This window comes from Oncorhynchus masou, chromosome 12, assembly GCF_036934945.1.
Source record: "Oncorhynchus masou masou isolate Uvic2021 chromosome 12, UVic_Omas_1.1, whole genome shotgun sequence".
In the NCBI taxonomy this organism is placed as follows: domain Eukaryota; kingdom Metazoa; phylum Chordata; class Actinopteri; order Salmoniformes; family Salmonidae; genus Oncorhynchus; species Oncorhynchus masou.
Genome location: NC_088223.1, coordinates 64,943,568 through 64,960,462, shown reverse-complemented (window position 1 = coordinate 64,960,462; position 16,895 = coordinate 64,943,568). Strand labels below are relative to the sequence as shown.

Here is a 16,895-nt window from a genome sequence, read left to right as displayed (position 1 = left end):
GAATATAAGATCAGCGTCAACTCACCATCAGTACGACCAAGAATATGTTTTTCCCGACGCGGATGTTTTTCCCGACGCGGATCCTTACAAACAGGACAACGGAATGGATCGCATGCAGCGACCCAAAAAACGACTCCGAAAAAGAGGGAAACGAGGAGGTCATCTGGTCAGACTCCGGAGACGGGCACACCGTGCACCACTCGCTAGCATTCTTCTTGCCAATGTCCAGTCTCTTGACAACAAGGTTGATGAAATCCGAGCAAGGGTAGCATTCCAGAGGGACATCAGAGACTGTAACGTTCTGTGCTTCACGGAAACATGGCTCACTGGAGAGACGCTATCCGAGCGGTGCAGCCAACGGGTTTCTCCACACATCGCGCCGACAGAAACAAACACCTTTCTGGTAAGAAGAGGGGTGGGGGCGTATGCCTTATGGCTAACGAGACATGGTGCGATGAAAGAAACATACAGGAACTCAAATCCTTCTGTTCACCTGATTTAGAATTCCTCACAATCAAATGTAGACCGCATTATCTACCAAGAGAATTCTCTTCGATTATAATCACAGCCGTATATATCCCCCCCCAAGCAGACACATCGATGGCTCTGAACAAACTTTATTTAACTCTTTGCAAACTGGAAACCATTTATCCGGAGGCTTCATCCATTGTAGCTGGGGATTTTAACAAGGCTAATCTGAAAACAAAACTCCCTAAATTTTATCAGCATATCGATTGCGCAACCAGGGGTGGAAAAACCTTGGATCACTGTTACTCTAACTTCCGTGACGCATATAAGGCCCTGCCCCGTCCCCTTTCGGAAAAGCTGACCACGACTCCATTTTGCTGATCCCTGCCTACAGACAGAAACTGAAACAAGAAGCTCCCACGCTGAGGTCTGTCCAACGCTGGTCCGGCCAAGCTGACTCCACACTCCAAGACTGCTTCCATCACGTGGACTGGGACATGTTTCGTATTGCGTCAGATAACAACATTGACGAATACACTGATTCGGTGTGCGAGTTCATTAGAACGTGCGTTGAAGATGTCATTCCCATAGCAACGATTAAGACATTCGCTAACCAGAAACCGTGGATTGATGGCAGCATTCGTGTGAAACTGAAAGCGCGAACCACTGCTTTTAATCAGGGCAAGGTGTCTGGTAACATGACCGAATACAAACAGTGCAGCTATTCCCTCCGCAAGGCTATCAAACAAGCTAAGCGTCAGTACAGAGACAAAGTAGAATCTCAATTCAACGGCTCAGACACAAAAGGCATGTGGCAGGGTCTACAGTCAATCACGGACTACAGGAAGAAATCCAGCCCAGTCACGGACCAGGATGTCTTGCTCCCAGGCAGACTAAATAACTTTTTTGCCCGCTTTGAGGGCAATACAGTGCCACTGACACGGCCTGCAACGGAAACATGCGGTCTCTCCTTCACTGCAGCCGAGGTGAGTAAAACATTTAAACGTGTTAACCCTCGCAAGGCTGCAGGCCCAGACGGCATCCCCAGCCGCGCCCTCAGAGCGTGCGCAGACCAGCTGGCTGGTGTGTTTACGGACATATTCAATCAATCCCTATACCAGTCTGCTGTTCCCACATGCTTCAAGAGGGCCACCATTGTTCCTGTTCCCAAGAAAGCTAAGGTAACTGAGCTAAACGACTACCGCCCGTAGCACTCACTTCCGTCATCATGAAGTGCTTTGAGAGACTAGTCAACGACCATATCACCTCCACCCTACCTGACACCCTAGACCCACTCCAATTGACTTACCGCCCAAATAGGTCCACAGACGATGCAATCTCAACCACACTGCACACTGCCCTAACCCATCTGGACAAGAGGAATACCTATGTGAGAATGCTGTTCATCGACTACAGCTCGGCATTCAACACCATAGTACCCTCCAAGCTCGTCATCAAGCTCGAGACCCTGGGTCTCGACCCCGCCCTGTGCAACTGGGTACTGGACTTCCTGACGGGCCGCCCCAAGGTGGTGAGGGTAGGTAACAACATCTCCTCCCCGCTGATCCTCAACACTGGGGCCCCACAAGGGTGCGTTCTGAGCCCTCTCCTGTACTCCCTGTTCACCCATGCCTGCGTGGCCACGCACGCCTCCAACTCAATCATCAAGTTTGCGGACAACACAACAGTGGTAGGCTTCATTACCAACAACGATGAGACGGCCTACAGGGAGGAGGTGAGGGCCCTCGGAGTGTGGTGTCAGGGAAATAACCTCCCACTCAACGTCAACAAAACCAAGGAGATGATTGTGGACTTCAGGAAACAGCAGAGGGAACACCCCCCTATCCACATCGATGGAACAGTAGTGGAGAGGGTAGCAAGTTTTAAGTTCCTCGGCATACACATCACAGACAAACTGAATTGGTCCACACGCACAGACAGCATCGTGAAGAAGGCGCAGCAGCGCCTCTTCAACCTCAGGAGGCTGAAGAAATTCGGCTTGTCACCAAAAGCACTCACAAACTTCTACAGATGCACAATCGAGAGCATCCTGGCGGGCTGTATCACCGCCTGGTACGGCAACTGCTCCACCCTCAACCGTAAGGCTCTCCAGAGGGTAGTGAGGTCTGCACAACGCATCACCGGGGGCAAACTACCTGCCCTCCAGGACACCTACACCACCCGATGTTACAGGAAGGCCATAAAGATCATCAAGGACATCAACCACCCGAGCCACTGCCTGTTCACCCCGCTATCATCCAGAAGGCGAGGTCAGTACAGGTGCATCAAAGCTGGGACCGAGAGACTGAAAAACAGCTTCTATCTCAAGGCCATCAGACTGTTAAACAGCCACCACTAACATTGAGTGGCTGCTGCCAACACACTGACACTGACTCAACTCCAGCCACTTTAATAATAGGAATTGATGGGAAATGATGTAAATATATCACTAGCCACTTTAAACAATGCTACCTTATATAATGTTACTTACCCTACATTATTCATCTCATATACAAACGTATATACTGTACTCTATATCATCGACTGCATCCTTATGTAATACATGTATCACTAGCCACTTTAACTATGCCACTTTGTTTACATACTCATCTCATATGTATATACTGTACCCGATACCATCTACTGTATCTTGCCTATGCTGCTCTGTACCATCACTCATTCATATATCCTTATGTACATATTCTTTATCCCCTTACACTGTGTATAAGACAGTAGTTTAGGAATTGTTAGTTAGATTACTTGTTGGTTATTACTGCATTGTCGGAACTAGAAGCACAAGCATTTCGCTACACTCGCATTAACATCTGCTAACCATGTGTATGTGACAAATAAAATTTGATTTGATTTGATTTGAATACTTTCTGAGGGCACTGTGATTGGCTTAACAGCCAAAGTGTATTATTTAACATTACTATTAAAATAGTAATCACTTATAGGAATGGGTAACTATTTGTCCCCAAAAACCACATATTTTCATCTTCTTCTGTGGTTTGGTCACTTCTTGTTCTTCGACGGACTCTGGCTGGCCTGAAGACTATGCAGAGTTTGGAAAAGTATGTAGTGTCCGTCTCACAACGGAGTCTACAACTGCAAGGGGGCATTGCGATTCCACTCCGTTGTGGATGTCCCCACTTAAAGAAATGACTTCCTGCGCAACGTAACGGTGTGCCTATGGTTAATATGAACGAGGCATAAGTCTGAATCAGCCCCAAGCTGCACAGACAAATAGAACATTGAAGCTGCCTACAGTGCCTTGCGAAAGTATTCGGCCCCCTTGAACTTTGCGACCTTTTGCCACATTTCAGGCTTCAAACATAAAGATATAAAACTGTATTTTTTTGTGAAGAATCAACAACAAGTGGGACACAATCATGAAGTGGAACGACATTTATTGGATATTTCAAACTTTTTTAACAAATCAAAAACTGAAAAATTGGGCGTGCAAAATTATTCAGCCCCTTTACTTTCAGTGCAGCAAACGCTCTCCAGAAGTTCAGTGAGGATCTCTGAATGATCCAATGTTGACTTAAATGACTAATGATGATAAATACAATCCACCTGTGTGTAATCAAGTCTTCGTATAAATGCACCTGCACTGTGATAGTCTCAGAGGTCCGTTAAAAGCGCAGAGAGCATCATGAAGAACAAGGAACACACCAGGCAGGTCCGAGATACTGTTGTGAAGAAGTTTAAAGCCGGATTTGGATACAAAAAGATTTCCCAAGCTTTCAACATCCCAAGGAGCACTGTGCAAGCGATAATATTGAAATGGAAGGAGTATCAGACCACTGCAAATCTACCAAGACCTGGCCGTCCCTCTAAACTTTCAGCTCATACAAGGAGAAGACTGATCAGAGATGCAGCCAAGAGGCCCATGATCACTCTGGATGAACTGCAGAGATCTACAGCTGAGGTGGGAGACTCTGTCCATAGGACAACAATCAGTCGTATATTGCACAAATCTGGCCTTTATGGAAGAGTGGCAAGAAGAAAGCCATTTCTTAAAGATATCCTTAAAAAGTGTTGTTTAAAGTTTGCCACAAGCCACCTGGAAGACACACCAAACATGTGGAAGAAGGTGCTCTGGTCAGATGAAACCAAAATTGAACTTTTTGGCAACAATGCAAAACGTTATGTTTGGCGTAAAAGCAACACAGCTCATCACCCTGAACACACCATACCCACTGTCAAACATGGTGGTGGCAGCATCATGGTTTGGGCCTGCTTTTCTTCAGCAGGGACAGGAAAGATGGTTAAAATTGATGGGAAGATGGATGGAGCCAAATACAGGACCATTCTGGAAGAAAACCTGATGGAGTCTGCAAAAGACCTGAGACTGGGACGGAGATTTGTCTTCCAACAAGACAATGATCCAAAACATAAAGCAAAATCTACAATGGAATGTTTCAAAAATAAACATATCCAGGTGTTAGAATGGCCAAGTCAAAGTCCAGACCTGAATCCAATCGAGAATCTGTGGAAAGAACTGAAAACTGCTGTTCACAAATGCTCTCCATCCAACTTCACTGAGCTCGAGCTGTTTTGCAAGGAGGAATGGGAAAAAATTTCAGTTTCTCGATGTGCAAAACTGATAGAGACATACCCCAAGCGACTTACAGCTGTAATCGCAGCAAAAGGTGGCGCTACAAAGTATTAACTTAAGGGGACTGAATCATTTTGCACGCCCAATTTTTCAGTTTTTGATTTGTTAAAAAAGTTTGAAATATCCAATAAATGTCGTTCCACTTCATGATTGTGTCCCACTTGTTGTTGATTCTTCACAAAAAATACAGTTTTATATATTTATGTTTGAAGCCTGAAATGTGGCAAAAGGTCACAAAGTTCAAGGGGGCCGAATACTTTCGCAAGGCACTGTATGTGTCGTAAAGCTGATCCCCTGGCTGTGACCCCACTCTCCTAACACACCTAAGACATGTATAGGTTACCTACATGTACATATAGTGAAACAGGACTATATACCGTAAGCACCCCCTAATTATTATTATTATTATTATCAAATCAAATTTGATTGGTCACAAACACATTTTTAGCAGATGTTTTTGCCGGTGTTGCAAAATATCAATTGCTAAAGGGGATCTTAATAAAACAACAACAAAACTAAGCTTATGAGAAAACACTTTCACTGAGCACTGTTTTCTGCCATTACATAACGTATCATAAACATGACATGATACTGTACATGGTTTAAGGGAACAACTCAAAGTGCTCATTTTCCTGTCGTGATGTGCTGTGGGTGCACAGCATATACTTTGTTTCGTTTAAATATTCAATCAGCAATTCACAACACATGCTTCTGTTTGGAGGATACTAGAGAATACCTTATCATTCTTATAATGATGGCATGATTTCTCATTGTTTGTTTTTGTTTGAAATCGGCATTTAGGCGGTCAAACACAGGGAGGTGGAGCTGCTTACATTGCTACACTATATGCAGGTTGGGTTAACTGTTGCACATGATATTCACAGATTTGCATTTCTCTAGTCTAATCCTAGGCGTAAATCAGATCACTGGAAGGGTTTTTTAGCAACCCTCTCCAATGCCTATAAGACTAAGAGAGACAGGGCAGTGTGCATCATCCCCAACATCTACTGTATAGGCAGAAGGCCTATTCTTCAACTGGAAGAATTCTTCAATTCTTCAACCCCTAAGTGAAATCTAAGCATGCCCTTGCCACTTCTCATTTTAAATGTATGTCGTTCTGTCCTTGAGCTGTTCTTGTCTATTAATGTTCTGTATTATACCATGTTTTATGTTTTGTGTGGAGCCCAGGAAGAGTAGCTGATGCAGTAGCAACAGCTAATGGGGATCCTAATAAAACAAAAACAAAACTAAGCTTAAGAGATAACACTTTTATCACTGAGCATGCCAGAAAAATCTGGTTACCATGGAGTAAAAAAAAACATCAAAACAGCAGTGATGTTGAAGTGCAGTACTCTTCAAAACAACTAAATGATTAATAGTCAACATTTTGACAGACATCCTGAGTATGACACTTTCAGTGTTGAGTTGTGTGTGCTGGAGATGCCACCGGCGTTATTTCCACCCAACATTTCAGATTTTATGGCCGGTGAGCTAGCTGAAAGAGATTACAGCAGGCAAACATGCGTAATTGCCAGTAATTTCAGACAGAATGATTCACAATGTTGCACATCAGTAACCTTCCACGTTTTCATGTGTTGTTTAGAACATGTTTAGAGGGACCTTTGATGTATTCACACTGTATATATGGTATGGGGCCCTGAGGTCTGTCTTGGGGGGCAAGTACCCCTCAGGTTTGGTTTGAGTTCTCTCAACTCGCACATTGATGCTCTGATACAGGCCACACAAACACACCTTACCACTAAAGTTGACAAAATGACAGGATTTTGGACTGATCATTCTGAGTGTGTATGTGTGTCTCATATACTATGTGGCTCACTCCCTCTGTTCACCAGGGAGGAAGAAGTGACACAGAAGACTGCCTGACTCAGAAAGGGAGGGGGATTCCTCAATACATCTCTAATCTGGTCCAAGAGATGACATCATTGCCTGTGACAGACAGCATTAGTCAGTGACAGGTGACATCAAGAGAGATCTGAAGGGAGATGTGGCCTGATAGGTTGATACATAGGAAGGAAATAGTTAATTGCCTTACTAACGTCACTCCACTGAACAGAGCACTACAGATCAATGTTGAGTTGCTGAATTATTTGGTGCTGGAGGTCTCAGTCAACTCTCAAGTAAATCGATGTTACATTCAATAATCAATACTAATTTATGCATGGATACACCTCTTAATTCAGAGACACTCATCTAAAAGTAACTTAACGTCAATGCATGTATTATGCATATCACAGATATGGCTATATGTGCCAATGCCTTGAGCAGTGCTACAGTATAATAAGCAGAATAGCAAGCATTAGGGTTACTAAATAACTATCATAAAAATGACAAAAATATTTTTGAGTTTACAGGTGTAAACAGCCATCTATCTTAAGACATTAACAAATCCTCAGGAACTGTGGTGTGAGAAAATGGAAGTGCCTAGAATAACGGGGAGCCCTCCTTTTTGACTGCAGGCTTTTTACTGAGGTGAGAAAATTCCAGAGCGGACACCAAAAACATGCATTAACATACCTCTGCAAAGCCAAGGTTAGCGAACCCGGACCTTACTCACTTATTACCCGTATAACTACCCCTCTGGGAATATATATCTATAACGTTTGGCACACAGACCTCTAATAACGAGCAGGTAACAACTAGTCATTATGTGAGCTTCTAGCAGGAGATTTACAAATCTCAGGTTTAGTGGCGTTGGGCAGGTTCCTCTTGCTTGAAAATGGTTATTCCGTCAAGGGTATGGTGAGGTAAGCAATAAAGGTCTGTGATTTATTCCCGGCGGCCGATAATTACTGGTGTCTTGTCACCTGTCAAAGTGAATGGACTGGGAGAGTCCGAGGCTCTAGTCTCTCCATGCTCTCTCTACAACCGCAGCAGTAAATCTGATGTGCTCATAAAGACATAAATCACATACAACTCTTGTGAGGAAGAGAGAGGCCTAGCTAGCTGCTCACTACTTGAAACTGCATGACTCCATGTTGCAAGTAGGGAGTTGGACATGTCAAACACTTTTGCATATTGTACAGTATTGTGGTATATCAACAGGGTAGCATGGTATTGCTGTATGGACAATATGGTTGCCTTGAATAGACAACTGGATCAGCTGTGGACTATATAATCAGCCGAGCAATGGAAGTGCAGGACAAATAGGCTGGGAATTATTGACAGCTCAAATCAAAGTAATTTGAAAAAAATTCTGCTTGCCACAGTCTGTATTCAGCTTTCTATATCTTTGTACATAGAGAAAACATGATTGAAGCTCTACATTGAATGAAATCAATGAAATTCAGATAAATTCAGACAATAAGTCTAGTGTATTGATGTCATAACAAAATTGTTCCGCAAAAAATGAATTTTGCCACGCACCTCTGATTGATAGTTGTGATTGGTAAGAGCTGAAACCCTGGCCTTGTAATTGTTGGCCTCGCTCAGCTGTGATATGTACCAGAACATTAAGAGGGCAGGAAGGAAACAATGTTTCTCAACGACCTCCAGTTCACCATGAGGGCCTACCCTTTAGTTACCTGACCCAACACACACACTTGGCCGGGAGCCTTGGATAAAGGTCAGGCCAATCACCTTTCACTGTCCACCAAAGCAACCAACGCAAAGGTCAATCCTGTGTATGCAGGGATTTCCCCAACTCCAAAACATTTACTCCACACAGTTCAAAATACTGTTTTCTGTGATGATGTGAAACTTTTAGAATGTGCTCTTTCAATCTGTTCAGTTGACATTCAATCTGTTCTGTTCATCTGACATCCAATATGTTCTGTTCAGTTGACATCCAATCTGTTCTGTTCAGTTGACGTCCAATCTGTTCTGTTCAGTTGACATCCAATCTGTTCTGTTCAGTTGACATTCAACCTGTTCGTTCAGTTGACATCCAATCTGTTCTCTTCAGTTGTCATCCAATCTGTTCTGTTCAGTTGACATCCAATCTGTTCTGTTCAGTTGACATCCAACCTGTTCGTTCAGTTGACATCGAATCTGTTCTCTTCAGTTGTCATCCAATTTGTTCTGTTCAGTTGATATCTGATTTAGATAATCCACCTCATTTGGAACACAATCATCTGTACCTTATTCAGAGCATGGTAATCTGTATAACCCAATTCCACTAAGACACGAAACACAATCTGAAACTTCCATCCAACCAGTTTGGACAAGACCTATCTTGATATCTCAAAAACCCCAAAAATGTAAAGCATTACCATGGAAAGGTTGAGTTGATGGCTCTAGCCCAGTCAGCCGAGCTAGCAGTGATTGCAGGTTCTAATTGTAAAATATTTGCCTTCATTTTTCCTTGGCTTTGAAGTCCAGGCCCGTGCTCTGCTCCTGTCCTCAGGTGCTGCCCAGGCCTGATTTATGAGGATAGGGTTCCACAGGAGTCCCCCTAAATTATATGGCCCTTAAACCTAAAGATAGAGAGAAGGAGAAAGAGAGAGAGATAGAGAAATGGGGGAGGGAATCGAAGGGAATCGCCACTCTGTATACAACTAATTACATGGACAAATCCCTCCTTCCCTCTCCCACATTGGTGAGACGAGGGGAAACAAACACAACACAGATTAGGCTGCTATTTGATAAACACACAATTTGTCATGGACATCCTGTGACTAATTTTCATGTAACTCCCCCATTAAGATAAACATCAGAAAACCCCTCAGTCTACCCCGTACCATTCTATACAACATGTGACTAGTAGGCCACAAAATAATAGGTATTTGAGTGGAAATAGATGTATTTGTGGATTTACATCGAAGCAAGAGTCATACATTGGAGCACCCTCTTAGAGTCATCTATGGCCTAGATACGGTACATTACATTACATTTTACATTTAAGTCATTTAGCAGACGCTCTTATCCAGAGCGACTTACAAATTGGTATATACCAAAAATAATCAACAGGTGGATGTCAACAAAAAGTCAATTGTCATGCCAAAAATGAGGACTCTGCTTTTGCCTGTTATGTATTACAAGGCTGTGGAACTGCTGAAACACTTAGAGATCCTGTAAGGTATGAGAGGGAGTGTCTGTGGAGGAGGAGGAGGTGACAGCGCCATTTGCCTGGAGGGCGCCCATAAACCAGGTAGAGAGAGAGAGCACCATTCCTCATGGGTGACTGTACCATGTGACTGGAGGAGGAGGGTTGGCTTTAAAAAGCAGGCAGGGCCGTCCCGCGGAAACATAGGTAATCACAGGGCACCAGGAGAGGAGGAGGAGACAAGGGCTGTCAGGACACAGCACCCAACAACGTCCCGACTGACAGCTCTGTGAAAGACGCCGCAAAACACAGAACCCAACACCAACCTGACAGGCAGCCCCTCAGAACAAGCCACAGATCGACAGCAAAGGAGGTCCTGGCACCGCAACGGCAACTTTGCGAACACTCCAGCAACTACTAAGTAGTCAGTGGCTACAGAGCAACTACAACAACAACCTTCACCATAGCTCCACAGCCAGCCAGTGATGATGATCTGCAGAAACCTGGCAGGGTCAGGGGAGTTCTGTGAGGAGGAGCTGGAGCTGTGCATGCTGGGTCAGGGGGAGGATAACGAAGGGAGCGACGGAAACCCCAAGGGCCCCTTCCAGGACAGTGAGGGCTCAGCCAGCAGCCCCCCCAGCGACGATCCTGAGGAGGGCCAGGCCAAGAAGCGCAGCCGCCCAGTCCGCTCCAAGGCCCGCCGTGTGGCTGCCAATGTCCGTGAGCGCAAACGCATCCTGGACTACAACCAGGCCTTCAATGCTCTACGTGTGGCTCTCAAACACGACCTTAGCGGCAAGAGGCTCTCCAAGATTTCCACCCTGCAGAGGGCCATCAACCGCATCTCAGCCCTGTCTGTCTTCCTCAGCTCCAACCCCCCCAGTAAGCCCTGCTCCCACCGGGAGTGCCACAGGCCGGCTGGGGGGCCATTGGCGGTGGGAATGGTGAGGACGTCACGGCTGGACCCGCCCAGGGTGACAGTCGCTCCTCGCCAGGAGCCCCAAAGCTACATCTCCTGGCACCAGGCATCACTCCCTCACCAGCTAGAGCCCCAGCAGGGCACCCATCCTCACAGGCTGCCAACAGAGACACACCTCTACATGGACAGCATGGGCTCCTCGTGTCCACCCTCACCACACTACCCCTGCTACTCCACCGAGGGCCAGTTGTACCCCTTACACGGACACTGTGGGAAAGGGAACCCCTTGGAGCAACTGCCCAGCTCTATCAGGTACACCCAGGTGGGCGAGGGGCTGGGGTACCAGACGGGGGTGTGGGCCTCCTGCACTCAGGGCTACATGGACTCGTTTGTGGACCCGTCTCCAGCCTTGGGCCTCCCCTGGCAGGTGAGCTACCTCCAGGAGACAGCAAGCCCCCAGCACAACCTGTCCCTGCTCTGACACTTGGACCAGACACGTTAGAGCCTAGCTATGCACCACTATGACCCCTGAAGCCTGGAGAATAGACCAGCCAACTGTCCAAATGATCTCAGGGAAAAATAAGAAAAAGTGAGCTTCATGTGCTCTCACTGTTGCAATGGATTCAGTATTACAGTGCTACTCTCTAAAGTAGAGCAGAGTCACTGATTTAAATGTGTTATCTAACAATGTAAATATGATTGTCATATCTTGAATGCAACGGCAATGTACATTTCAGCATGTTTTAAACACGACCATTCAAACCTGTTTTTTTATTTCAAATTATAAAGCCAATTAATGTTATTCTTATAGATGGAAAAGTTTCAACTGCTCAAAACACACACTTCACTTGTTGAGTGTTGAGTGTCTGGCAATATTGCCGCAATCCTCTTTACAAACCCAAAGAACAAACTTATTTGAGTTTTCTATATTTCATTATTATACTCATGTACAGGTATATGGATGCTACAATTTGTGTACTAAAGTTTTGAAACTTCTTAATAAAACATTTGTTTTAAATACGACTTACGAGTGACTAGGTGTTCTGTCTGTCTTTGCAGAGTCTGCAGTTTGCATGAAAGCTTGTGCGTGTGTGTATGTGTGTGCTCGTGTGCATGTTGATTATAGCCTTGAGGTCTGTACTCTATAGCCATCTTCCCAGGGTCTCAGCTGACAAGGGTCGCTCTCCTAGCTGAGAAATGGGTTTGCTTGCCCATTCTTGTCATATTTCCAGGAAAAGAGAAGCCAAGGTTTTGTTTACATGCCATAGAAGTCTGAACCAATAGGCAGTGGTGCAACACCACCTCTTCTGTTCACATTGTGGAATCATTGAGGAATGCTGGGACTAACAAATGTGTGTTTTTCTTTGTTTTCTGGTGTGTGCATGTGCATGTGCATGTGCATGTTCATGCGGGTATGTATGTGTTCATCAGTGGAGACTTCTCAGAAGAGGAAGGGGAGGACCTCCTCAGTGAATTTCATAACAATAAAACAGTGAAACGTTAAAAAAGTGATCCTTTGTAGATTAAACTATACTAAATATATTAATGTCACCAAATAATTGATTAAAACACACTGTTTTGCAATGAAGGCCTTCAGTAGCCTCGGCAGCACTGTAGCGTAACACCTTAGTGTAGCCGAATGACAGCTAACTTCTGTCCTCCTCTGGGTATGTTGACCTCAATACAAAACCTAGGAGGCTCATGGTTCTCACGCTCTTTGATAGACTTACACAGTAATTATGACAACTTCTGGAGGACATCCTCCAACTTATCTGAGCTCTTGCAGCATGAACTGACATGTTGTCCACCCAATCAAAGGATCAGATAATGAATATAGTACTGAAAGCAAAAGCTACATCTAGCTAGCACAGCAGTGCATAAAATGGGGTGAATAGCTGACTAAGAGAGAGAAAGAATATAGTTGATCCGTTTTGAACAAATCTGTTTCTTCCTAAATGAAGGAGAAGCAAGAAAGAGAGAGCTACGCATTTAAAAAAAACTTTCCCTTAGCTTGCAAATGCAGCCTACTCAAACACCCGGCTCAAACAGAGGGATGCTATGTTAGCTAGCTGGCTATGGCTAACCGACACTAGAACTCTTCTATGTCAATGTAACCTTTTGTTTTTATAAATGTATTGCCATTACACTGGGCCCCGGTGTAATTGCTAAACTGCTTTGATCGTAGAGGGTTTACTAATGCGTTAGTTCTAGTAGTTCTAGTTGACTAAGTTAGTTCTAGTAGTTCTAGTTGACTAAGACGTGACAATGAGGTAGGCTGTGTGTGGTTAGTGGTCATGATATGAAGGTTTGGCTAGGAAAGGGTTTTTCTCCTGGTCACAGACATGTGATGTGTTGTGCACTGACGTCCACAAGCGAAGGGAAGAGGTGAGAGGAGTAGAGCACTTATATAGTTGTGAGAAGGAATTATGAATACAACGAGCAAAGCGCTCATTGCTGTTTTTATGTGGCTGCTATGAAAGTGAACTGTTTGCGTGTGATCAGGGGTGTACACGTTCCTCCGATTCTGTTGAAAAACATTTCTTCAACGGAAGCAAACGGAATGAAACAGGGATAAACATACCTGAATTTGTCCAATTGAAACTCTCATTTGGAACTGTTGGACTAATGATTACACCCTAGATCAGCTAGATGCAGGCAAGAGTGTGCAAGGCGGTATTGAATGTGTCACTGACTGCCACTTTGTTTACTCAAAATTCTCTCGACCTGTGCACCTACGTTGTAAACTTACATTCATAGGCTAGGTTGAAGCAATCTCAGGATGGGTACAGGGAACACAATCGTCCTTCATCTTAAACAGCACTGACCGCCACTGGTGTTCATGTGCATTGCATAAGGATGTGCGAGTGTCAATGAGCATGCCTATGTTTGTACCTACACTTCCACATAAACTTAGATCAAATACAAATACAACAACTATGCAATACTACACAGTGGTCCACTCCACAGTACCTACTACCTATAAGACAAAAGACCAACAGCCCCAGAAGACGTGGAGTGAAGTCTAACATCCCCCCCCCACCCCATCCTACCATCCAACCTGCACCTGTACTCACAACAGCGACCTACTCCCCTGTGTGTGTGTTTGAATGGTTGTGTGAGAACACCGTTTGAACACCATGGAGGTCTGCCAGGATGGGCCTTGGGCTGACACTGAAAGGAGCTGGCCTGAGGAGAGCTACTGTACAATACACTCAGTGTAGAGCCTGTAAGTGTGTGTCCGTATGTGTGCATGTGTTTGGTGGTTGTGTGTGTGTGTCTGTTGAAGGGTGGAGAGTGGATAGAGGCGTATCGAAGAGAAAGAGGAGGATGAGAATGAGAGGGAGACATACATTCAGTCTTTTGCTCCTTCATTCACAGACGTGACTCACTGGAAAACCTTGACTCACCAAATCTCATCATAGACACATTTGACTGACAGATCATGGTGACGTCTTCACACCTACTGTGGCAAAAAGCCAAGCCAACCCTGCCTAGCTGTTTGCATGCTCGTCTATGTAGGTCACCTGTATATAATTGCGTAAAAGTGTGTCTGTCCACTGTCCACCATGTGCAAAATCAATCTCAACCTGATATCATGTAAGGGTATTAATGGTGCAGTTTGCGGTGGACCATGAACACACCTTCACCCAAGTTTAAACCACCTTATATACCACCCAAGTATATATCACCTAAGTATATACCACAGTATAAACTGGATGGTTCGAGCCCTGAATGCTGATTGGCTGACAGCCATGGTATATCAGACCATATACAATGGGTATGAAAAAATATTTATTTTTACTGCTCTAGTTACATTGGTAACCAGTTTATAATAGCAATAATGGCACCTCGGGGGTTTGTGATATATGGTTAATATACCACAGCTAATATATCACATCCAGGTGAAAACTATGATCACTTATTGATGTCACTTGTTAAATCCACTTCAATCAGTGTAGATGAAGGGGAAGAGACAGGTTAAAGAAGGATTTTTAAGCCTTGAGACAATTGAGACATTGATTGTGCATGTGTGCCATTCAGAGGGTGAATAGGCAAGACAAAATATTTAACTGCCTTTGAACGGGGTATTGTAGTACACTCTTAGAAAAAAGGGTTCCAAAAGAGTTCTTCGGCTGTTCCCATAGGAGAACCATTTATGGTTCCATGTAGAACCCTTTTTGGTTCCAGGTAGAACTCCTTTGGGTTCCATGTAGAATATGCCGTGTAAAGGGTTCTACATGGAGCTCAAAAGGGTTCTACCTGGAACCAAAAAAGGTTATTCAAAGGGTTTTCCTACGGAGACTGCTGAGTCGAAGAACCCTTTTAGGTTCTAGAAAGCACTTTTTTTCTAAGAGTGTAGGTGCCAGGCACACATGTTTGTGTCAAGAACCGCATAAGTTCACAATTCATAAAAATTCCATTAACATTGATGGGGCTGTCGTGGAGTGGGTTGAGAGTTTCACGTTCCTTGCTGTCCACATCACCAACGAACTATCATGATCCAAACATACCAAGACAGTCGTGAAGAAGGCACGACCAAACTTTTTCCCCCTCAGGAGACTGAAAAGATTTGGCATGGGCCCCCAGATCCTCAAAAGGTTCTACAGCTGCACCATCGAGAGCATCCTGACCGGTTCCATCACTGCCTGGTATGGCAACTGCTCGGCATCTGACTGTAGGGCGCTACAGAGGGTAGTGCGTACGGCCCAGTACATCACTGGGGCCAAGCTTCCTGCCATCCAGGCCCTATATAATAGGTGGTGTCAGAGGAAAGCCCATAAAATTGTCAGAGACTCCAGTCTCCCAAGTTATAGACTGTTTTCCCTGATACTGCACGGCAAGCGGTACCGGAGTGCCAACTCTAGGACCAAAAGGCTCCTCAACAGCTTCTACCCCCAAGCCATTAGACTGCTGAACAATTCATTAAAAAAAAACCTTGACAATTTACATTCACTCCCTTCCCTCTTGTACACTGCTGCTACTCGCTGTTGTTATCTATGCATAGTCACTTACAGATTACCTCAACTAGCCTGTACCCCTGCACACTGACTCGGTACCGGTGCCCCCTGTATATAGCCTCGTTATTGTTATTCTTATTGTGTTACTTTTTATTATAACTTTTTATTTTAGCCTACTTGGTAAATATGTTCTTATTCTTGAACTACACTGTTGGTTAGTGGCTTGTAAGTAAGCATTTCACGGTAAAGTCTACACTTGTTGTATTCGGTGCATGTGGCAAATAAAGTTTGATTTGATGTTGTGTGGACTAAAACATCATAAAGCATGATCAAATTAATTTGCCAGCTACAGTAATTTTGAGAAACATTGAGACGTAGTTTGGCTGATTTACCTTTGATAAGCAGCTAGCTATTCTGTGAGTCTTTCTAAACTCTGAAATACTGAGTTATTTCAGAATGAAAGTTACCTGGCTAGCGCACCATGCTTTGTGACATTATGATATCTAGCTATCCTCAGTTAGATAATAGTTTTCACTTATTGCTTCTGCATGCTTGTTGCGTTCTCCCTGGTTTCCATTAGTTACCCACAGCCACAAAGTACAAATTGTTTATATTGTAAAACTTCATTTAAGGTTAGGTTAGGTTTTAGGCATAAGGTTAGCAGTGTGGTTAATGTTAGGGCTAAGGTTAAGTTTAAAATCACATTTTATGAGGCACGCTTTATGACGTTGTAGCCGTGGAAACTAGTGATGACCATTCTCCCTGGTGCACTCGTTTGATCGTGAGCTGGCTGCTCGTTCTAAATAGTATAATCTAATCTGGTTAAAACGGTGGCAGCATGTGCAGCAGGGGTCATTCACTTTTTGACATTTAAAAGTGAAATAAGTGTATTTATGCTGCTGTTTCAAATGCACAGATCACTTT

The 16,895-nt window shown here is 44.3% G+C and overlaps 1 protein-coding gene across 1 annotated transcript; it reads left to right on the top strand.

The window, feature by feature from the left end:
- The first annotated feature begins 10,312 nt into the window (after positions 1-10,312).
- Positions 10,313-11,905, top strand: bhlha9 (basic helix-loop-helix family, member a9). The gene has a single exon (XM_064979236.1). It carries the CDS (start codon positions 10,580-10,582, stop codon positions 11,492-11,494), a length of 915 nt encoding a protein of 304 aa, XP_064835308.1. The 5' UTR covers positions 10,313-10,579; the 3' UTR covers positions 11,495-11,905.
- The last annotated feature ends 4,990 nt before the right edge of the window (positions 11,906-16,895 follow it).